The sequence below is a fragment of the Canis lupus genome, chromosome 8, assembly GCF_011100685.1.
Source record: "Canis lupus familiaris isolate Mischka breed German Shepherd chromosome 8, alternate assembly UU_Cfam_GSD_1.0, whole genome shotgun sequence".
NCBI classification, from domain to species: Eukaryota; Metazoa; Chordata; class Mammalia; order Carnivora; family Canidae; genus Canis; species Canis lupus.
In genome coordinates, this window is record NC_049229.1 from 2,053,266 (window position 1) to 2,077,338 (window position 24,073).

The 24,073-nt window shown below is 53.0% G+C and overlaps 1 protein-coding gene across 8 annotated transcripts in view; it reads right to left on the minus strand.

The window, feature by feature from the left end:
- Positions 1–24,073, minus strand: part of ITPK1 (inositol-tetrakisphosphate 1-kinase) — a 179,739-nt gene that overhangs the window by 27,890 nt on the left and 127,776 nt on the right. For 7 of the 8 annotated variants that reach the window (XR_005363022.1, XR_005363021.1, XR_005363020.1 and 4 more), the window contains 5 exons: positions 11,773–11,871; positions 11,387–11,427; positions 7,677–7,842; positions 3,338–3,463; positions 1,836–1,903 (listed from right to left, as the gene is read on the minus strand). Coding sequence is in view for 4 of the 8 variants with exons in the window: in XM_038544133.1 (XP_038400061.1) it covers positions 1,836–1,903; positions 3,338–3,463; positions 7,677–7,842; positions 11,387–11,427; positions 11,773–11,871 (500 nt within the window). In the remaining 4 variants the exon portion in view is untranslated. The remainder of the gene's footprint in view (positions 1–1,835; positions 1,904–3,337; positions 3,464–7,676; positions 7,843–11,386; positions 11,428–11,772; positions 11,872–24,073) is intronic. The other variant, XM_038544132.1, reaches the window with a different exon arrangement.

The window sequence follows — 24,073 nt, forward strand, 5'->3', positions numbered from 1 at the left end:
CCTCTTGCTGGTCAGAGGTCAGTCAACGCAGTAGCTCGGCCCTGGACCTGTGGTCCGGGGTCCTTCCCAAGTCAGGGAGCACCAGGCAGCCCTGGCACAGCCTGCTCCCTCCTGCAGGACCTGAGCTGCAATGTACACAACATACACTGGGTCTTGTTTTCTTGCTCCAATAAATGGGGTAATGAAAACACATGCGCCATGGGATCTGGGGCCAAGAGGCTGTGGCACTGGCATGCCAGCGAGGGGGGGCTCCGTCTGTCCTGTTACCAAGTCTCCTGACACACTGCGCCTGAAAGCCCTTCCTCAGTTCAGCTAGGGCATCTCAGAAATCCTTCCAAAGCTGTTTGATGATCTAAACTAAACAGCCATCTGAGGACAATATAATGTCAAGGGGCTGTCAACGCCAAGGCTAGGATGGTACTCTGGGAAATGGGGAGGTGACAGAGGTGGTCACCCCTCCCACTCTGGGCACAGGGGGCTAAGCGCTTCCTGCACACCGCACTGTCTGCATGCTCTACACCCAGTAACTCCCCAAATCCCACAACCACCCTGTGGGGCAGGAAGGGGAAGGAGGCTCAGTGACACACTGTGACCATGTGGCACTCAGGTCTGATGCTGGCATTTGAGGGCCTGCAAGTGAGGTGTCGGGGTGGGGTTCATCTTCAGTGACCTCCAGATGGGAGAGAGGGAGCCAGGGGGCGAGTCTGAAGTGGAACTGTGTCAGGCTGGCCTGCGGGTGTGCACAGAAAGGGTATGGCTGAGTGCATGTCCCTTGTCTCCTTTTATGTAGTATCAGTCCTGGGGGCTTCCTGAAGGGCAGTCACAAGCTGAGGAGAGGGAGGAGATGATGGAGGACCCTCCAGGGAGACAGGAGTCTCTCTAAGCTTTCCCACTTCATAGATGAAGAAACAGCCCGAGCAATGGCTATCTACAGAAGTTACCTGGGACCCTCTGGCGTCAGTTAACAGCCACGAGAGCCACACAGGGATCGGCAGGGACGGCTTCCCAGGACGTCTGTGGAATGCACCCCTCGCTACTCCCCACTTGAGTCACTGGCCAAATATGGTCTGAGAGCCTCTCAGGAAGCCCCACAGAACCAGGTCAGTCTGAAGTCTCTGAAGGTTAGAAGACCAGCAAAGCTTTTCTTGCACAAAACAGCTTTTTATATCTTAGAGTGCACACAGCCAGGCAACTGAGAGGTTCTGTTTAAAATCTGGTTGTTCTCCAAGCTTCCCTGACCATGGAGCTTTTTCCTGCGGAACATCTATCAGCATCTTGAGGGACACTGGTCCTCCCTCCAGGTCCTCATCCACACCTGTGCTCTGTCAAACCCTCAGCACACAGCTGGCTCCTTGGAGGAACCACACAAACAAGAAATGAACAGGTGGCCTTGGAGGTGGGGGCAGGAGGTAATAGGCAAGTGCATGCCCCCCACATAGGAGAGTAAGGAGCAGGCGCAGGGGCCTGCTGCGGATGGACAGGAAAAGAGAAAAGAATATGGAGGTCTTGTTGCCTCCTATCCCTTTTTTAAATCAGGGGAAAAAGCAGACTTGAAAGTGGGTCTTCAATTCCTCATGACTGGGGAGGAGTGTGGGGAGGCCTTCACTCTGGGAGGACACTCAGAACATCCTCTATCAGGAGTGACCTAGGGGTACATGGTGTGGCTGTGATGGCTGTCAGCAAGGAGGCCCACAGCAAGCAAGGAATGGGGTCTCTGGGCCCTGCACCCTGCTCTGCTGGAGCTCAGCCCTGCACCCCACCGCTTGTGGCAACCCCACCCCCAGGGTCGGGAGGGAAGGCCAACCACGGCACAGAGAACGGCACAGAGAACATACCGCAGTCAGGACCGATGAGGACTCGGGCTTCGACACGTTGTGGCTGTTGAAGAAAATGGACTCCCGGTCTGAAAATGCAAAGACAGGAAAGAGCCTGAGTTAGGTCAAGGCAGGGATGGTGACGCCATCCCCGGACACCAGGGGGCAGCTCCACCCCAGGAACGGCACAGGTGGCCTCAGGGTTCAGCAGAACGTGCCCAGCAAGCTGGGCAGCCCCACGCCAAGGAGACACTGCACCATGGCCAGGAAACATGTTCACTCAGGGCTCCCAGGTTGAGTCATCTTCCCGTTCAAAAGCAGCTGCCTTAGGAGCCTACCTCTGCCACCATCCTAGGGTGCCCTATCTGGCTTCCCCGACACTGAAGGCCCTGTTCCAAAGTGTGTCTAGTGTGTCTTATGGACATGGCACTAGAAAGGGGGCTGCAGGGACGGCGAGGTGGCTAAATGAGCAGGAAATGCAGTGTATGTACCAGAGTGTCAAAGGCCCAAAGTCAAGATATCCAGGAAATGGGTCTTTCATCCAGTATTTCCAGTCCCTCCTGGTATTTGCCCTTGGAACTCCTTTTCAGGGCAGCACTTGAGAAATGCTGAGCAGCTACTTGGCAGGTGAGTGTTTAGAATACAAGGGTTCAGGCAGCCCGGGTGGCTAAGCAGTTTAGTTCCGCCTTCAGCTCAGGGCCTGATCCTGGAGACCCAGGATCGAGTCCCACATCAGGCTCCTTGCATGGAGCCTGCTTCTCCATCTGCCTGTGTCTCTGCCTCTCCCTCCCTCCCTCTATCCCTCCCTCCCTCTCATGAATAAATAAATAAAATCTTAAAAAAAAAAATACAAGGGGTTCTGCTGTTTTCCAACTATATAGGGAAAAAATAGGAAACCAGAACCTTGGCTTCTATAGGACCCATCCAAGAAAGTATACAGAACATTTCTGTTTAGCTCTGGAAACCGGTACAACCCCCTGAGATACCCTCCACCTCCACCCACCCCATACTTCCCCGATCCCCGATCCCCACCACACCCTCAGTTCCCGAGGGGCACTCAGAAGGGCAGAACCATCCCAAGAACAATGAGAGCAGGAAGCAGCTGATGTGTCTGTCCATTCCGTGGAGTGAGGCTGGTCGGTCACACGTTCTTGGGCACTTGGAAGCATGGGCACATGAATGCAAGAATCACAAAACCATGAGCTTCATCACCCCATGCCCCCCACCAAGAATGACATGGGGCCCTGGGCCAGGAGCCCCTACGTGGCCCCGGCAGCCTCTTCCTGGGCAGGGCATCATTGCTCCCAGCCCTAGGACATACTGCTCATCTATGGGACTCAGGCCCCTATGTACAGGACTGGAAGGGCCTTGGTTGAGCACCACAGTGTGCGGGAGCCAGGCCACAGGGAGCACCTGCTCTGATTGCCAACGACCCCCACCAGCTCCAGGATTGAGGCGCCGCAACAATCATGCATGAGTAAGTGATTCGGGCGGAGGCCAAGCAGGCAGGCGCTGAGATGTACCTGGCATCCTTCCTGCTAGTGGGGCACACAGGCCCCTGGCCGCCCCGGAGTACCCGACAGTCCTCCCGCCGCTCCGACCAGAGCCAGTCCAGACGGGGGGCACGAGAGACGGTCCTGGGGAGGAGCCTGGGGAAAATAAACACCCTGCGGGACTTGTGCCAAGCAGCCCCACCGATCTTTAGTCCTGGGCGCTGACAGTCAAGAAGAGGGAACCCTCTGGGGTGGTGAGGCCCGTGGGGCTGGAGGACAGAGTGGGGCTCAAGCAGCTGGGCTGGGTGCTCTGGCCTTTTGTAGGCACACCTACTAACCCTGCGGTCCAGCCTGGCTCAACCCCACTAAACTTGGGGCCTTTCCCCAACCCCAAGGGTCCCCAGGATGCAGAGCAAGCTGGGGTGTGGGGGAGGGGTGGTGAAAGGCAACATAGCAGGTAGACACAACCAAGTTCAGGGGGGCTGAGGAGCCTACAGAAGCCACAAGGAAAACATCATGAGTGCTAACTATGCCAGGAAGGGAAAAAGCTAGGCACTTGAAAGGCATGGCTGGCACCCCACTCAACTGGACAGACCCTGTCAACACAACAGCATCTTTTGGCAGGAAGACCAATCAGAAATGTGACCATTTCAAAGGACACTGCTTGTCTTCCTGGGTAACTGTGACCTGAGAGCTCCGGCCAGAGGACTATTCTGGGGAGGGGGGCCCCATCCTCTGCTCACATCTGACCCCTGTATGGCCTCAGCAGGGCCCAGAGGGCGTGTGGGCAGCTTCCAGCTACTCCCTGACCCAGGAGACTGGGAAGCCGAGATGGGTCAGAATGGGTCACATGTCCTTTGATGCTACTTCCTCCAGAGCTCCAGAGACTTCATGATAACCAGTTCCTCTAAAGAAGAACCAGACTAGGCCCTGGCACCCTAATCACAGCAGCACTCTAGGCCTGGTGCCCCAGGCCCTCCCTGGGTTCAGACCAGCTCTGAGACACACAGCCTGAGTGAAGAACCACCACCACCACCCTCCTGCAGGGGCAGGAGGGCAATGAGGGGAATATGGGTGCTTCGGCCAATTTACAGATAAGAAAGGTTCAAAGGAAGAGAGTAAATAACAAGTATCCCCAGATACTGCACTAACTCAACAGTTATGAGCAGTGACCACCCATTCTTTGGCTTGGTTTGCTTCATCTTCACAAATGTGTCTGGGGAATGGTAGGACGTGTCAGCACTGCAGACTGTGGCCCAGATCTCCCACCAGATCCCACATCCCTCTCTACTCCATAGAGGAGCTGGACCTAGCTGCCCTGTCCAAGGGGCTCCCTCACCCAGTAGTGGCCCAGGGTCCACAGCCTTTCACCTGTGCCACAATGAATCAATCTTTCTTTCCACATATGTGCTTTCTCCCTCCCACTAGAATACCATTACAGGGGCAGGGTGCTTGGCTGACCACCTCAGTCCCTACTGGATCAGTTCCAGGCCCAGGGCTGGGCACACAGCGAAGTCAAGGACATGTGGCATCTACTGAGAAGCTCCAGATGATAGCTCAACAAACCAGACCCAGAAGGCCCAATCTGGCCTGTCACCTACATTTGTAAATCAAGTTTTATGGGGACACAGCCGTGCCCAGTTGCTCATATATTGTCTACGGCTGCTTTCATGGAAAGTCTGCTGAGCCCAGCTCTACGTGCTAAGTGATACCAATCTTTTCTGTACCACAAGGGGAAAAAGGCCCAGGAAGGACAGCAGAAGAAAGGGACCAGGTCCACACAGTCAAGATACAGAAGTAAATCCCCTGCACAAAAGGGAAGCTGAGAAACGTGCCCATCTCAATCCTGGCACTGGGTGGAGGGGGCCAAACTCCCCAGCTGTGAACCGCAGGCAGAGAATGTGTGCTCCTGGTGGCGGGCACAGCCAACACCAATCCCCTCAGTAAGAACCTGGCTTCCATTTCAGCCAAGGCAATTGCAATGTGCCACCAGCTCTGAGACACACCTGACTTCAGAGATGTTACCAAGTAAAACCAAAAGTGCAACTGAAAAAGCAATAGAGCATGATAGTTATGGAGGGAAGGCCAGTGTCCCTGGCTCCTCCCCAGGTCCTGAAGAACCCCACGCATGGAGCCCCCAGATACCTGTGCAGATGGGGGAAGCTATAGGTCTGCCACCCTGGGCAATGAGAACCAGAAAGACAGGGTGGGGGCTGCAAAGAGGCCAGAGCCCCAGAGCCCCCTGCTTGACTGGTCCAGCTTCAAGGGCTGCGGTGGAGTTATGCTTCTGATCCGGAAAGAACACGTGCATTAAGAGAACAGCCAGCACTAGCTCCTGAGCACAATGCCCTGAAGACTACAGACATGGGATCAGCTTTGGGGATAGACGAACGGCCAGGCTGAAAGTCTGCTTACTGAGCACAATAAACATTTCTGTATTTATCTATTCATTGATTTGGCCCTGGCCTACATTTTATGGGAAACTTGCAGCCTGGGAATGGTCAGGAGACGACACACAGATATGGAGCCCTCCTGCTCAAGACACAGGACATGGAGCCTGTACCCTGCTGGCTAATGGCTCCCGGTGCTGAGACAGAACCTGGTCCAGCCCTCTGCAACCAGGAGGTAAAGGAGTGGAAAAAGGGATACTTTTTTGTCTGCAAAGGAAGGAAATCTGGTGAGAAATTTCTTTTATAAGTAGAGGGATTTTGGTTTAAAAAAAAAAAAAAGAAAAAAGCAATCTACATAAGGAATACCACTCTCAATACATTTTCCACAGACTTAAAGCTCCTATTTTTAAAAACTCTGGAAAATGATCAAGGACTTTAAAAAAATAGTCTCTTGGGGCCCTGGGTGGCTCAGTCAGTTCAGCATCCAACTCTCCATCTGAGCTCAGGTCTTGATATCAGGGTTGTGAGTTCTGGCCCCAAGTTGGGCTGAATGCTGGGTAGGGAACCTACTTAAGTCTCTTCCAGCGCTCAATTTATAAGAATGCCTCTTGCTGGTATATAGGCACATACAAAAAGACCCCCCAGACTGTGGTCCTCTCATCCCCAGATCATGCCACCATCCCAGTGTACAGGGGCGGGGAACAGGGTGATAGTGGGGGTGTCTGAAACCCTGATAATGCAGCCTTGAAGTCCTGAGGCCCCATGTCCGGTGGGGAGTCTGCCTGCACCCAGAAAGGAAGTGAAAAATCGATGTACATTTCCTAAGTATCTGCTGTGTTGTGTTAATGGGAAGAAAAAAGCCATCCAGGGAAGAAAAGCTGACAGAGGAAGACAGGAACAGCTGAGCTTCATTCAAGAGGAGTGGCTCAAAGTCATCATGAGTGGATGGTGACAGGCAATCCCAGCAGGAGAGACTTTAAGAAGACACATCTGTTTGCTCAGATGGAGACAGGACAGTCTGGTATTTCAACGCATCTGGTGATGGCGGGTTCCCTTGCAGAGATGAATGTATGGCGTGCCTGAGCAAACCACATGAGGACAATCAAATATCCTCCAAGGAATCCTCTTAGAAAGCTCTGCTTTTTTCAAAGATGCTGTTACTCTGTTCCAATGGTCTCTGGATCTTGCCTTAGAGATGTCTTCAGAACCACCAGAACATTCTTTTATTCTTTTGGGTAGCCCCAACACCAGCAAATCCTTATCTTAGTCTCAGTTTTTGAAAGGGCCAAGGGTCACCTGGTATCAGGGGAGCAGCTAAAAAAAAAACGCTGAGCTTGGGGAGCCCCTCAGCTTCCTCAGAGGAACCCCTCAAATGGCCTAAATGATGGCAGCATTCTGCAAACACCACCACCCTGTGATGTCTAAGGGATACTCAAGATCCAAAACACACGGACTTGGGCCTCACCCCTGCATGTGGGCGACTGTACCCACATGTACCTGCTTGAGGTCCCGCAGCCAGGAAATGCCGTAACCCTGCACGATGTCTAACGGAGCGCACATCCACCTCAGTGGCTGCAGAAGCAGCAAATAACACAAAAGGAGACACGATAAAGCAGTCAGTGCTCTGGCCCTCAAACCACAAGAAGCCCTCTGCCAAACCCTCCCCTCCCTGAAGGGCTGATCGTCCATTCCAGCATGTTCCTGTGAGTCTCATTTCTGCATGGGGCCCCAGGAAGCATCCTGGGTGTGCAGAGCTTGCAAATGCTTCCTGGAGCTGATGGTGGTTCAGAAGGATGGAACCCCTACTGTGACCTGGTGGGATGGGGGTTTTACCTTGTTCTCTAAGACCTCACGCACCACATGCTGCTCCTCTGACTTCAGATCACCCGATCCCTGTTCCCCCTCCAAAATAACACAGGGTGGCAGGGACAGTGCTGCGGTACAGACAAGGCCCCCGAGACGGCGGGAAGTGTGGTTACCTGACGTGCCCGCAGAGAAGTTCTTCAGCGAGGGCCTCTGGACCACAGTGTAGGACTCGCCCACCACAAACACCTTGTACAGGACGGCATTGTGGTTGATGAAGTTCTGGACCACACAGGGCGGCTGGATGGCACTCAGGCCCTCCTGGTTGAACACAATGGCCATCTGCGGAGACAGGGGGCCAAGGGCTGTCAGAGTCCACTGCCTCCTCGATCTCAGACACAGGGCCATGGGACCTGTCCAGAGCTCTGCCACCAAGAACCATACATCCCTGTGAATGGAGGACCTCCACAAAGAATCTCAAGCCAGGGTGAGTGGAGTGAGACTTGAGAAGAACACCTGGGGATTGAGTCACTCCTGCTGTGAGGGTTTTGAGGTCCTGCACTAGCAGGCTCTCCCTGTAGGGTTGAACTGGCCGTGTACTGCACACCTCCAGTATTCACACTGCAATTCAGGAAGCTGTACACCACTCAGTCCTTATGACCTCTTCAGAGGTTCCTCCACAAAGATCCAGGAGAGGCAGGAAGCAGAAGGCAGTGGATGGGGAGGTGGAAAGTCTTGGGTCAAAATCCATATGCGGACACAGCCTGCCTCTGGTTGAGCACTCACACATGCCCAGCCCTGTTCTGACCACGTGACCTGAGCCACCTGGTAGTGCCCTCACAATGCACCTCAGAGGTGGGCATGGTTACTGCACACCTTTTACAGATGAGGAAACTGAGGACCTGAAAAGCTCACTGGCTTGTTGGACGGTGACAGAGCTCGAGATGTGACTGGGTCTGCCTAGCACACAGCCTTGGTCTTCGATACTCTGTGTGAGCCATATGGATGCTTAAGAGATGGTAAACATGCCGCTGAGTCCCTGACTCTCTGGGGACAAAGGCCCCCAACCCCTGAATGATCTGGTAGGCCACTCAAGTAGGGAGAGCAGAGGGACAGCTGGAGAACAAGCTCTGCTGCAGTGTTAGCTGCCAGAGCTGGGGCCACTGCTAATCCCTTGCAGCCTACAGGCCCCAGGAAGGAGCCACCAGATGCCCAGGACTGGGCCCAGGAATGATGGAGGCTATACAGCTGGCTGCCTGCACTGGCTGCCGCCCCTGTCATCCAGTGTCACAGAGCAGCACCTCGATATTCCTGGTACTGAGCATGTGGGGCAGAAGCAGAGATCCAGGCCACATGGGGGACCAAGTGTGTGCACTGCATGTTTGTGAGTTACCTTCTGCCAAGAGAGGGAAAGAACACAGAGGGCTCTGGAGCCAGGCACAGCTCAAGCCCCAGCTCACCACGGAGCTGCAGGAGCACAGGTGGGGGCCTTGCCCTGTGCTCCATCGCCCTCACTTGTAGACAGCAATAAGAAATACCATGGGACAGAGTCAGGGGCGCTCTGCTTTGGGCTTCTGGCTGGTGGTTTAATAGAAGGGGGCTGGTAATTTCACTGTCAAGCAGGTCGGTGTGGCCATACCGGCTTAGAAACAGAACAAACAGCTCTGTGAACACACAATGAAAAGAGTAGTTTGGCAACACTAGTTGGTTTTGGCTGGGCTTGGGGCTGGGAGATTCAGGGGTAGGGCTCAGGGAGACCTCAGTATAGGCAGGGACCTGAATCAGAAAGCCTTATTTTCCCGTTTAAAGCCAGTCGTGTACATGGAGCTGTCCTCTACCCCTGCTGCACTTGACATCTCTAGGCACCCCCGGAACCAGTGAGGAGCCTTGCCTCCCAATCTCCAGACTCATGCTGTGGAGGACACCCCACCTGAGAGTGTATCCCTCTGATGTTAAAGCCTCCAGGAGGCAGGCAACCCACAGCAGACACAAACTCCCCCCCCCCCGGGAGGGGCAGATTCCAATCCTAGAGGCTCTGCCTGCCCCCCTACCCCGGGGAAGAGGAGCCCCTCCCTGACAGCACCTGGTGGGTCAGGAGCGAGGGGGTGGGGGAAACAGGGATGCACGCATGTGTACATTACGGAGCCAAACTCCGAGAGCCAGAGGAAGGGATGAAAGCCTCTCCTAAACACACCTACCCCACATCTGAAGGCTGAGACTCCTGCCAAGGAGGGAGCTAGCTCACTTGAATCTGGGACCCCCTTTCCCTCTGCAGTGACCTGGCAGGCTCCACAGCAACCGATTCCCTCCCAGTGCACCAGGCCTCATGGCAGCACATGGCAACGCCCTCATCCTCTACAACTGCCATCAGAATCAGAGAAGCTGGGTGATCTGCCCAGAGTCACAGGCAGCAGTGCACAGAGCCAGACCTGTTCCCAGGTCTACATGCTTCCGGAATCCCCTTGTGAAGAAAGAGGAGGTTCCTTTCCTGGAGGCCGAGCTTTTCTGCATCAGGATGGTCTAATCACACTGATGATGAGCGGAGCCACCCTTCCATTCAGAAAAATGCAAGGCCTTGACCAACAGAGGGAGCAGGTGCTAGTGGAAGGCTAGCCGGCAGATGCTGGTGCCAGCGATGGGAACACGGGCTCTGGCAACGGGACTCTGGCTGTTCTGAGGCATTCCTGCTCCCTCCTGGGGCCTGGCAGGGAGCTCATCCCTGGCCCAGAGCCCAGACAGGCCCAGACAGGGACGACTCTACAACCTTGGGAGGCAGCTGGCCTCTGTAGCAGGCCAGGATTTCCAAGGGCTGCCCCCACATTCCTGCCCACGAGCAGAGGCATACCTCTGGTGCACAGCTCCCATCACACCATGTGCTGTGTCACACTGATGCGGTCTGTGCATAGATGTTTCCCCATAAATGTATGCCAGGGGTAAGGAGCGCCACAGAAATCTACAGGGCACCGCTGTGGGGCTGCCCGTGTTTTGTCCTAAGGTTCTCGGGGCTGTTTCTGACTGTGCGGCTGCCGAAGGTCAGGCTCTCCCTATGGTGCCCTCCAATGGGTCACGCGTCTCCTGCCCAGTATGCCCTCCAATGTGCCCAACAGGGAGGTCCCTGGCTGGGCTTTGCCTATGAGGGCAATGTCCTGGGTGTGGTTTCAAGGACAGGAAGGACAAGAGAGACCGCACAGAGTCCCTGCCTGGCCATCTGGTCCTCTCACCCTCAGAAGGCCTCCTTTGCTTGTCGTCCTGTACATCTCACAGGTGTGATGTGTGTCTGGGATTCCGTCTCTAGCACTGGGGCAAGATGCACATCTTAGGCATTCTTTCCCTAGCACTGAGTGGGGCTGGGAACGCCCATGGGGAAATAAAGGAATGACCTGGAGGGTGGAGGAATCGCCATATACTGGCAAACAGTGCCCTTGCCTCTCCTGTCCCCTTCTAAATGCAGCAGAGCTAGCAGAGCTTCAGGGGTGGTAGCATCTTTCCAGTTATCAGCACTCAGAGGGGCCCAGCGCCGTGCCTGGCCAGAGTGGGTGTCCAGGGGATGATAGACACTGACGAGCCAGAGTCGGAAAGTCAGACAGGTCAAATTGGAGTATGACTTGCAAAGGCTCAAACAGGGCAGGCAGACTGCTGGCACACCCCTCCCACCAGGGTGTGGGACAGGACAGGGTGGGGGGGTGGGGACAGGACAGGCATGGGCAGAGGCTGGAGACAGTGTACAGAGCCACAACCCAGAGCTTGACAGGGAGCAGAAGCAGCAGGGGTGAGATCTAGCACATGGACTACATGGACTCCTGCAGGCTCCCAGAGAGACGCTGTGAGCTACAGAGACAAAGGCCCGGGGTGATGGCGTGAGAGGGCAATCAAAGCCTCCACTTACCTCGTGAGAGTTGGTGCCATGAGCCACTCTGGTTTTGCAAACTATGGAGCAGGGAGAGAAAAGCAGAGAGAAATCAGTGATGTGGTTTACCCACAGAGGCTGACCCGGCAGGCATGGGGAGAAACTTGTGACACTCCTGCAGTGGGAACTGGGGAGACCTGCTAGCTCAACAGTGGCCAGCATCCTCACTCAGGGTGGCCTGAATAGATGCTGCCTGACCAGCAGAAGAGCACTTCAGCCTGCACCTGAGGACCCATCTCCACTGCACAGGAGGGAGCAGGACCCAGAGCTCAGCCCTCCTGGGCAGCCAGGGCCCTTGTGCATCCGAGGAGCCCCAGACAGCCCCCACCCCACCCTGCCCTGCAGGGCTTGGGGGTAGTACTCACTGAAGGGGAATGCCAGGCCGTTCTGCTCCAGGAGCCTCATCGTGTCATCTCCACTCAGGCTCGTGAGCTCCATGAAGGGTGGCGAGCAGATCCTGTCATCTGTGGATGGAGAAACAGCCCACGTCAGCGAGCCTGCCCGCTAGCCCCCAGGCCCACTTCCTGTGACAGACCCACCTCCCCAGGGCCACCCTCAACATTCCTGCTCTCCTGAGCTGACACCCCCAACTCCGTAGTGAGTGTGCTCGCACACGCATACACACACCAACAGTAACAGCAGTTCATTCCTTCATTACATTTTCTATTAACATTCCTGTAATTACAGAGCCAATGTATGAGAAGTATAAAACTTGGACATCAAAAGAACCACATGCATTCACCAATATGACTATTACTGCCACCCAGCCTTTAGTTGAGGCTCTTGCACATTCATACACACAAAACTTTACAACAGCATGCTGTTTTGTAACCCAAATTTTCACAGCGAACTACGAACATTTTCTCGTTCCATGAAGACTTCTCCTACCATACGCCTCATCAGCTTAGCAGTAACTGCAGGAATGATGCTGTGTGCTTAGCTGCTACCATGCATCCAGCACTGTGCTAATAAGGCCTTTGCAGGCACCACCCCTGAAGTTCACAGAACAATCCTAGAAGAAGGAAGCTGAGGCCGAGGAGATGAAAGCATGTGCTCCAGACCGCACAGGCATTCCTGCACCTTGGGACACAGGCCCCTCGCCCTCTGGCTACCTAAAGGACACATCTCATCACCTGTCTGTGAGGTGCAGACTCCTGACATCCCCGGCGCCCCCTCCGTCTCTCAAGCATACTCACAGCTCTTTCTTCAGCCCCCTGCAGACAGACTCCAGCCCTGGACCTGCCCCCACCCCCACCCCCAACACCTTCTCACACCCTGGCTTGCCTGAGTCCCCAGTTTCGGAGTAGCACCCATCCAACGGGTTCTCGGCACGTTCAGTTTTTCTGAAAAGCACTGGTAGCTAAGTCTGCTCTGGTTGTCAGGATGCTCCCAGTGCAAGGCACCGAGTTAGGGCAAAACAGGTAATTTGTGGGATAACCAGATGTATTCTGATGCTCCCTACAGTTTGTTAAATTACGTTACTGGTTTATATTTCTGAGCACAGGGATTGGGAAAGGCGGAGCGTTAGTGAGGCACCCTTCTACCCCCACCGCCACCCCAACCTTGGAAAACAAACCAAAAGTCAAGAAGCAAAGTGGCTTGTCTCCAGGAGCTTCGAGATACTTGGCTGCCTAGAAGGTCAGTACATTAAACCAAGTAAGATTCTGCCTCATATAGCTCATAGAAATGAATGCCAAGAATTAAACAGGGCATATTAAAAATGCTTTTAATCCCCCCTCACCTATATGGAGTAAAATCCAAACACCATATAGGCGTGAAAGTGTTGGCAGATTTCAGGGGTTGCAAGGCTTCTTGGGGGCCATGCGAGAGTGGTCTGGGAGAACTGTTTGCTGAGCCCTGGCAGATGGTGCTGCAGGCCCTCCAGAGCATTCATTTCATCCTCAAATTGCTGGGACCGTGTCTCTGTGGATAGAGGCCAAAACAGGCCCCAACAGGCAATCTGCCCAAATTCACATGATGGTCAATGACAGAGGCAGGATGGGGAGCTAGGTTCAAAGGGCAGGCCAGGAAAAGAGCCCTCAGGAAAATCAGGGTGGGGAGGTGGGGCTACATGTTGGCTCTCAGCTGTACACCATTATCTCAAGGCCCCATTTCTGCACCCTCAGCCTGGACTCAGAGCGTGGGCAGGAAAGCTTGTTGCTGCAAATGCACAGCCCCTGCAGCCCAGCCCCCACAGGATGTGACCCTAAAGGCCTGAACAAATAGAGGAGGGTTCTGCAGCAGACAGGTGTTCAACTGGGCCTCACCCTTGGCCCATCCCCTCCCACAGGAAGATTCGAAGACTGCTGGAACCCAACAGACCACCTCCTGTAAGAGCTTCCAGACTTCCCATCACCAGACTTTTCAGAGCAGAGGCATCAGCCTGGCCGTTAGATTTGCCTTGCAATGCCCCCATCGATGTTCCCCCTCTCCCAAACCTAGCCCACTCATATTTCACATGTCAGTGGTAATAGCCAACTTCTTAGTTAACTGCACTTGGTATGTGTCAGACAACACTGTCTACAAAGCAACTCAAGCCCCCTCACCAGGAGCCCAGGAGAAAGTCATTGCTCCCATTCTACAGATGAAGTCCCCTGCCCAAAGTCACCCAGTGCATACATGGTACAGCTGGGGAGGCTCGTACCTGGGCAGCTGGCTCCCTAGTAGATAAAATGCCCACTTCATATTAACAGGATAAAGACAAAGCTTTTACTGAGATGACCATCTCAGCAGACTCAAAAAAAGCATCTGACAAAATCCAGTGCACTTCAGGATAAAACACTCAACAAACTAGGAATAGAAGGGAATTTCTCCATCTGATTAAAGAGCATCCACAACAACCACAGCAACATTTTACGTTGGGGTAAAAGACTGGACACTTTCTTCCTAAGATCAAGAACAAAACAAGGATATCTGTTCTTGTCATTTCTATTCAACATCATACTGGTGGTTCTAGCCAAGGTAATTAGGAGAGAGAATGAAATAAAAGCATCCAGAATGGAAAGAGGAAGTAAAACTGCCTCTATATGCAGGGGGGACATGGTTTTGTATACAGAAAATCTCAAGGAATCCACACACACAAAAACCCAAAACCTATTAAGATAAATAAGTTCAGTAAGATTGCAAAAGAAAAGACCAATACACACAAAAAATTGTATTTCTATATTTTACCAGTGAATAACCTGAATAGGAAATTAAGAAAATAATTCTCATAATGGCATTAAAAAGTAAAAACACTTTAATAAGTTTAACAAAGACTTAAATGCTGAAAACTACAAAATATTGTTAAAAGACATTCAAGAAGATCTCAACAGACAGAAAGACATCCCATGCTCATGAATAAGATACTATACTAAGCTGGCAACACTCCCACACTGATCTACAGGTTCAGTGCAATCCCCACCAAAATCTCAGCTTTCTTTTAGCAGGATTTAAGCTAATCCTTAAATTCATGTAAAAATGCAAGGGACCCAGGATAGCCAATCTTGAAAAAGAGCAAAGTTGAAGACACACAATTTAAAAACTTACTACAATGCTACAGTTACACAGTACGGTAGTGGTACCAGAACAGACACATACATCAATGGAATAGATCTAAGAGACCAGAAATAGATCCATATATGTGAATCAACTGATTTTCCACCAGGGTGCCAATACAATCCAATGGGGGAACGATAGTCTTTTCAACAAATGGTGGTAGGAAAACTGGATATCCACATTGTAAAAGAATGAAGCTGGAACCCTACCTCACACCACACACAAGAATTGATTCAAAATGGATCATGATTCTAAATATAAGATCTAAAATAATAAAACTCTTAGAGGAAAACATGGGTGTAAATAAGTCTTCATAACCCTAGGGTTGGGTAATGGCTTCTTAGATACTAAAAGCACAAGCAAATGAAGTGAAAACAGGTAAATCTGACATCATTAAAATTAAAAACTTTCATGCTTCAGAGGACACTATCAAGAAAGTGAAATGACATCCCATGCAATGGGGAAAAATATTTGCAAATCATACATCTGACAAGGGTCTAGGATCCAAAACATACAAAGAACTATTAACAAACAGTAAAAAGACAACCCAGATTTAAAATGGGCAAAGGGTCTGAAGTGACAGTTCTCAAAATAAAATATACAAATAACCGAAGTGCCTGAGAAAAGATGCTCAACAGCATTAGCCATCAGGGAAATGCACATCCAAACCACAATAAGGTATTATTTCATATCTACTGAGGATGGCTATGATCAAAAAGACAAAGTAACAAGTGCTAACACCGCTGGTGGGAAAGTCCAATGGTGCAGCTGCTTTCGGAAGCAATCTGGCAGTTCCCCAAATAGTTACACATGGAGTTACAGTATGACCCGGTAAGTGCACTCCTAGACATACAACTAAGGGAATGGAAACTTATGTCCATATGAAACCTGCCCTGCAATGCTCATGGCATTATTCGTAATAGCCAAAAAGTGGCCACAGCCTAGATGTCATCACCTGACAAGTGGATGATATGCCCGTTCAACAGAGTATAATTCAACCAGAAAAAGAATGACACATGCTACAACATGACCTTGAAAACAGAATGTGAAGCTAAGCCAAGGAAGCCAGTTACAAAAGCCACATGTTATATGACTTCACTTATATGAAATGTGCAGAATAGGCAAATCCAGAGAGAGAAGGGAGCTGGTGGTTGCCAGGAGGATAGGGACTGACTATAAATGGGTACATTTCTTTCTAGGGTGATGAGAATACTCTGGACTTAGATAATGGTGCTGGTTGCAAAATTTCGGGAATACATTCAAAACTACTGAATTTTACGTGTACTTTAAAAAGGTGGATTTTATGGCATGTGAATTGTATCAATTTAAAAAAGAAGAACAATCCCCCAGCAGCAGCAGCAACAACTGTCATCCCTCAAGTACTTGCTTTCTGCAGGCACTGCCGGGCTAAACAAATGCTTCATGTACGATGTCTCCTGCAAACCTGTAGAATCGCCCCATGCTGGTCCAGGATGAAGTCAGACAAGGATAAGGACAGTGCTTCCCCCAGAGATGTTTGGGGTCCAGATGAAAAGCACATGAGACGTTTCCAGTTAATGGGCCACACCTAGCATAAGGCTGGACATCCCCACCTCTCTGAAATCCCAGGCTCTGAGTGTGAGGCAGGGCCCAACTGGGATGGCAAAAAATTAAGTGCACCAAAAAAGAGGGGCTCATGCACACTGTCATGGTCTTCCTCCTTCCTCCTAGTCAGGAGCCTACTGACCACACCCTGATCAGCAAGCCCCATTGGCTGCCTACCTTGCTCTCACTCCAGGGGTCAGGCCGGTACTGAGACTGGCCCAATCACACTGCCAGGAAGAACCCAGAGTCAAAGCTGAGTCACCACCAAAGGCCAGCTTTGGGTGAAGGCAGTCCCCAGCCTCCAGGACAGAGGCTGGAAGGGTCCCTTGTCCCTTACTAGGCCATGGCTGCTCCATCCCCCAGGCCTGCCCCACTCTGGACTCCAGTACAGTAAACCACAATGTCTTTACTTCCTGAACCACTTTCTGGCTACCTGTAGCCAAAATCAACCTGCATGACTATGAAATCATGGTACATTAGAAACAACTACCATTCCTGTTTTGGTTTCAACAAACATTCACCACCAGTGGTAAAAAATGTGTTAAGGCTCTGCTAAATCTGCTAAAGACCTAGCACTTTACAACAGACACAGCCTGCCCTCTTGGAGCTTGCCTTCCCAAACAATAAACCAGAGTGTTAAGTAAAATGTACAGCTAGATGGTGCTGGTGGGGAGCCACACAGGGGTGCCAGCAGGGCAGGAGGTGAGGTCAGGGAGCATCTTGTTCAACACAGACAAGGGAAGGTGAGCGCGTGGCAAAGGCGATGCGTCTGGGGTCAGCCTGCTTCCAGCACAGGGAACAGACCATGCAGAAGCTCTGCCTAAGGACATGCGCTGGCTGCCTCTGCACAACCTGCTCCCAGCCTCTGAGGTGAGGGCGCAGACATCCACCCAGCTCTCAGACACAGGCCACCTGGCTGATGAGAGGCCAGGAATGGACCCAGGGCCCTGTGGTAGCAGAGCCAGCCCCGCCTCACAAGGGATAGTAACAGCAGAGGTTCCACTGGCTCTCCCGTGGGAAACTCGCAACTTCGCCAGCAGCTCTTCTCCCCAAAGAGAGACAGAATGAAGAATCTTTCTATAAGTCAGTGCTGGGAGCCCGGGAAGCTATTTCTGGTTCCCAGAAAAAGGCTCCTGTTGCTTATTTATCTATCATCTTTATTTCTGGATGCAAGTTGGAAGGGCTTTTTTTAGGTGGATGGTGGGTTGTGTTCTGTGAAGAGCTGAAACCTTAGCCCCTGGGAAACTGAAACCCTGCCCCTTGTCCTCCCTCTGGGCTGTCCCCATCACAGTGAAGCTGGAGCCCTGGGAGATGAGCAGGTCCCAACCATGCATCCACATGTCCAAGATGGATGGAAAAGAGTTCAAGGCCATAGCCTACCCACTCTGCAGGGTGGACACACTCTTACCTGACTAGAGGCAGCTACTGGAGAGCTGTCCAGATGATAGAAGAACAGTGACCAACAGCAGTTTGTGGCAGGGGAGAGCCAGGGTGGGGGACAGAGAGAGATGGCACTTTGAAGCCTGACCCTGAACCTCAGGTAAGTTACTCATGAGCTGTAATACTGACAAGTGACTAAACTCTGCTGGGCCTCACTTTCCTCATCTGTGAGATGGGAGCAGCGTCTCCCTGGTGGGTTGTTGGGAGACTGGGTCCATCTCAGGTACCCTGTGGTGGCTGGGGACACCCAAGCAAGCAGATGCTGTATCATGGCCACTGGTCATGTCCAGCTTCCCGGGAGGCGTCAGGTGCCAGGCCCCATCCTCACTTGCTTCTCTGTGTGCCCAGTGTGGTGCTGCCAGAGCAGGTCATCCTTACGTGGCTGTGGAAGTAGCCCTGGCAGGGTATGCTGGGTGCAGTGTACCAGAACCAATCCTGCCTTGGTTCCCTCATCTTGGACAGATCTAATCACTTCACCCAGAACATCTGATGAAAAGACCCAGTCCCTGAGGACATGCAGGGCTGGAATGCTCTGAAGCCCCTACAATGGGCAGGGCCCCAGGACAGAACACCACCAGGAGTCAGGGCTGGGTGTTGGGGGAGAAAAGACAGAAGACAGGCTGGGGGGTGGGGGTGGGAGGGACCAGGGCGGCCTGGAGCCAGCTGTGTGGTCCTGAGCAACGGGATGGCACCACTGCGGGATGAATGACATCACTGCAAGAAGTGCATCCACCAGATCGTGTCGCCCTCTCTGGAATGTCAGTTCCCTACGGGCGGGCAGGAGATGCTGGGTTTTGTTCATAGCTGTAGGCCACAGCCCAGACCACTGCCCAGAACATAGTAGGTCCTCAACACTTGCCGGGTGAATGAGCTGACCCACTGAGTGAAGTGATCGATGGTGCCTAATGCACAAGGTTTGCTCCTTGGACATCTGGGCCACACCTGGATGGAGGCAGGGCAGCCCAGGTGGCTCAGCGGTTTAGCACCACCTTCAGCCCGGGGCGTGATCCTGGAGACCCAGGATCAAGTCCCTCATCAGGCTCCCTGCATGGAGCCTACTCCTCCCTCTGCTTGTGTCTCTGTCTCTCTCTCTCCCTGTGTCTCTCATGAATAAATAAATAAAATCTTAAGAAAGAAATAAAGAGAAAAGAAAAGAAAAGAAAAGAAAAGAAAAGAGAAAAGAAAAGAGCAGTCAGGCATATTCCTGCTCAGCCGCCAGGTCTTTCACCCTCTGAAGGGCTTCCCAGGCATCCTCTTGACCTCCTTTGTTATGATTGTCATTAGACCTGCTTCTTTAATCCTGCCGTTACTGAACCCTGTTGCCGTCCGTATCTCCCTGCGATCTTGCGTATCCCGGTTACCCGGCTGGTGACATTTGTCCCTAAAGTCAGACATTTATGCTTGTGTCAATTTTTCTCTCCCAGACCATGCTTCGATGAACATTTCTCATGTGTAAGGCTTTGTGCTGTGGCAAATCACTTCCACAGGCCAAATCCTGAGTAGTGACTTTCAGGGTCCCCAGGAATCGACATTTCTAGGGTTCCTGCCACACAGTGCCATGATGTTTCCACAAAGGACTGCAGGACTTCGCTGTGGTACCTATAGTGAACGGGTCTTGACTACACCTCCTTGGCCCTGGGTAGTTAGTTCTACCTTCAGAAAGCGGGGCAGTCCTTTCAAGAAGGAGGACCATGGCTGACACGGGGAACAATGCCTTTGCTGCATATACGGTCACTGTGGGGCCAGCAGGCCACTGGGAACAGTGACTGAGGCATGAAGACAGTGAGGCTGGTGTGGGGAGTCACTACCAGCAAAAGCTCTGGATGGGGCCTGGAGATCAGTGTGCAATTCCAGCAGCTCCCCTGGGCTCTGGGCTGCTGGGTGGCAGAATGGGAGAATGGGAGTCCCAATGAGCCAGCCCTGTCTACATGCTGGCATTGCAGTGAGAACCGAGGACAAGGAAAAAGTGCCACAGACCCTGGAAATAAAGAAGCTAGGCTGTCTCGGGGGCAGTAAGGGCCTGGGACTGCCATCTGTTCACACCCTCCTCCTCAGCAAGGGAGCCTCTGGGCCCAGATGCCACCACGAGCCAGGTGGTGGCACGGGGCCATTGGTTGCTTCCTGCTCCAGAGGGGGACAGAAGCAGAGACAACAAGAGCTCCCGAATCCCGTGCATGCTGGAGACAAGTCTGGGAGAGTGTGTGTGACTCAGACGACCAGCCAGCACGCCAGGGCTCTCCAGCTTCCAAGGGGCAGCGCCCCAGGCCGGGTACTAGGAAGCATGTGGTCCAGGAGATCAGACTTCTAACTGCATCCTGGAAAGACCAGGAGGGCTCCATGGGAGGAGGCAGGAAGTTTCCATCTGTACACGCCCTCTCATGTTAGCTAGAGCTGCGGCACGGACGTAGATCCACCTTTCAGGCAGAATGTAGGCTCCAGGAGGGCAGGGACCATCCCCATTATGTTCATGGCCCAACCCCCAACAAATGAGTGGATGAGGGAATGAAGCAGACACCAGACTGGGCTCCCACTTGTCCCAGCCCAACAGAAGTGGCCTCCCAAAATGTAGTTCCCACAGGGCAGGAGCATTTTGTCCAGGGGCCCTGTGCACCAGGCCCCAGATGCCACCTCCCCGAGCTGGGCTGTGTCCTCCTCCTTCCTGGGCCATTCCCCACTCCCAAGGGTCCCTGTCCTAGAGCAGGAAACGGTATGATGCAGGAGTGTCGCTGATGGAGCAGACACAGCAGGATGCGGGTTCCCACCCAGTCTTCCAAGAGCTGAGGAAAAACTAGTGCCTGGAGCCTTGTACACACTGGACCCTTGGCCCACGCCCACCAAGCCCTTTCTTGCAGCCCCTTTTTGGCCTGACAACCTCCTGCCTGTCCTCCAAGCCTCATCAGGCCATCTTCCTGCTCTGGGAGGCTCCTCTCAACACCCTCCTTCTGTGCATCCAGGACAAGGTTCCTTCTGCTGGCTTACCTTATCTTGGTGAGTAACGCAGAATAGGCTCCCCTGGATGGTCTGCAGGGACACAGGCTACCTGGGTTTGAATCCCAGTGCCACCCCATGTGGGCTGTGTGGCTCTGGCCAAGTAACCCCTCTGCCTCAGTGTCCTCACTGGAAAATGAGGACAAAAGTAACCTACCTCACAGGGCTGTACCCCACATTCAGAAAACATATTTTAAGTCATAGAACAGGCCATAAAAACAGAACATATATTCATATCTGTTATAGTTGCATCAGACCTTTTTAATTTAACAATAAATAAATTGGCTGGTACGGCTAAATCCCAAATCACCAAGCATAAGGGGTGTGCTGGGGAAGAGGTGGCCAGTCAATTCCCAAGGACATACTCCAGACATGTCCACCATGACACCCAGGGCCATGGGAGTCATGGAAGACTGCCTGAGGTGGCAGTCACCACAGACGGCAGCCCAGAAAAAAAACACGGCAGCGATAATGAGCATCAACTCTGCAGCTGAGAACCAACTAAGTGCCTGTAACCTGTGCCACCTGGGTCAGGCCACTGATCCTCTCTGATTCTTTCCCTCATCTGTAAAATGGGACAGCAACGCTGCCTACCTCCCAGAGTGATTATGGAGACTTGGTGAGGCCATGTCCATGGAGAGCACTTGGAAACCGTGAGAATCAGAGTTAGCCCTGTTTCAGGGAACACAGACAGCCCTGTCCTCTGCAAGCCCCGCCCCTCTAGGAGGAGGCTCCACCATCCCTCTCCCCACCAGCCACTTCACCCCAGGGTTTGGGAAGGTGCAGTGGCCTCAGCCAGTCTTCCTGGGACACTCGGCCAAACAAGTGCAGAGGCCCAGCACTGGGACTTCTTCCCAGCTGCCTGACTACATGGGCTGGGGTCTGTGTATGCAGGAACCTCCTCCTTGGAACCCCCACCCCATAACACTCTTCTCCCCACAGCATCTGTTCTACCCACAAGCCACGGATTTCTGGTGTTTTGCCACCTTATCCACCATCTAACCCAAACCTCCATCACCATTAGATCCTGTATCATCTTTCTAAGGCTCCCACCTACATACTGAGGCTGCTCTCAACTCAAGAATCATCCATGGCTGAGTTAAGTCAAAGTCCAAAGCCCTCCCAGGCTCCTGCAAGCTGATTGTGCTTACCTTCATGGTACAGGCTGGACTGTTCCCCTCAAAATCATAGGCTGAGGTCCCAACCCCCCAATTCCTCAGGATGTGACTGTACATGGACACATGGTCTTTAGAGGTGATTAAGTTAAAATGAGGTCCTACGGGTAGGCCCTGACCCAGTCTGACCAGTGTCCTTCTGAGAAGACAGGAGGGAAGACCACAGGAGGACACAGGACAGCAGCCACCTGCAAGCCAAGGACAGAGGCCTCAGGAGATGCCAGGTCTGCAGATACCTTGATCCTGGACTTCCAGCCTCCAGAACCATGGAGCAGTATATGCCTACTGGTGAGGCCACCCTGTCTGTGGTGCTTTGCTAGGGCAGCTCCAGCAAACTACATGCCTCCCAACTCCTCCTGGAATGCAGAACCCAAGACCCTTCCCTGGGTCTACATGGAGGTCTCACTACTCCCCACACACACCTCCCCCTCCTGCCACCACTTGGCAACAGACCTCCCATCCACTGGCTGTAGGCTCTCCAGGGTAGGTGGTCTCGCACAGTCACTGCCACCTCCCAGCAGCACCTCATCTAGAACCTTCCACTGGCAGCCTTGCTCGTTCCAGCACCACCTCTCCCCTGCACTGCTACCTTGCTTGATTGCTCCTCTCTCAGACCCTGTTAAACTTCCACATGTTTGGGTTTTGACTCAGCAACCAGGCAGTGTGTTCTTTGGGGTCAGGATCCACTTTCCCCCAGTCCAGTGTTGCTCGGAGGCAGCAAACCATAAGAAACATCTCTCTGCCAGTGCACGTGGGTGGGATGAACTGGGAGACAGAAGAATGAGCTGTGAGCACCAGAAGCTTGGGGCCAGCACAGGGAAAGGGGATGGGCTGCAACTCACCAGTCAGCCGCGCGTGGTGCTGCTGGGATGGGACAGCTCTGAAGACAGCGGCAGACCCCAAGGGGGAAAGTCCTGAGAGCCTGGCCTGCCACCTACAGGGGCTAGTGTTCATGACTCATTTCGTGCCTGATTGTCCAAAGTCACCCTCCCTCTGCCGTGAAGCTGTTATGGGCCAGGTGCCACATGTTCCTGACTTCTAGACAGGGAAAGGTGTTCTGAGCATGCTGGGTAATCAAATGCCAGTCTGACAGCAGCTCTGAAGGTAACGTGTGAATGGCTCCTGGGCTCATGATGACGGCAGCCACCCTGTAATTTGGAACAGTCAAGTCAGGCACATGGGGGTGGGAAAGCCACTATAGGCCCTGGCCAGGGGGCTAGGAAGGGTCCAAAAGACAGGCCCATGGATGGCAGGAAATGGAGGTGGGAACCAGTCTCTGATCTGGAGCTGGGCTCCGGCCTGTGCAGGGCATTCCCTGTCCCTGACACAACTTCCCGCGCCCGCTGTCCAGAGCATAATGGCCCATCCACCCGGCCTGGCCAGGAAAGGCTCCAGCATCATCTTAGCACCTGCGTGTGGCCTCTCCCACGTCAGTGCTCTGCCCTCACCTCCCTGCTGTCCTGGGTGAGTCTAGGATGGCCTCACTGCCTGGGTCTCCAACCACCCCAACTGCCCCTACATCAGAAAGTCAGAATCTGTTCTTCTTGCCGATTCCCTCCAGTTATGCCTATGACTTGTCTCCTGCTCCGGTCCCCTCTGTCCCGGAACACCTACTTCCACGGTGCATTCTACGTTCCATTTCTACGTTCCATTTACGGCAGGTGATTCACTTCTCCCTGCAGCCTGAGGGCACCTGGATTTGTTGGGGGTGGGGGGGGTGGGATTTGTGCTGGACTTCAAAAGGGTGGAAACAATTGGACAGCAGTGACATCATTGTGTGTATCTTCAGACCCATTCAGAGCCTCAGGTGAGACGAAACTAAAATAGTACGTTTTGTCTTGTTTAAGACCGTTGTAGCCCTCAAAGCCGGTGTGCCCTGGGGATGTGGGGACCAGGGAGCCTTGACTCATGGAAACCACCTGGGAATGTGCCGGGGCTTTGG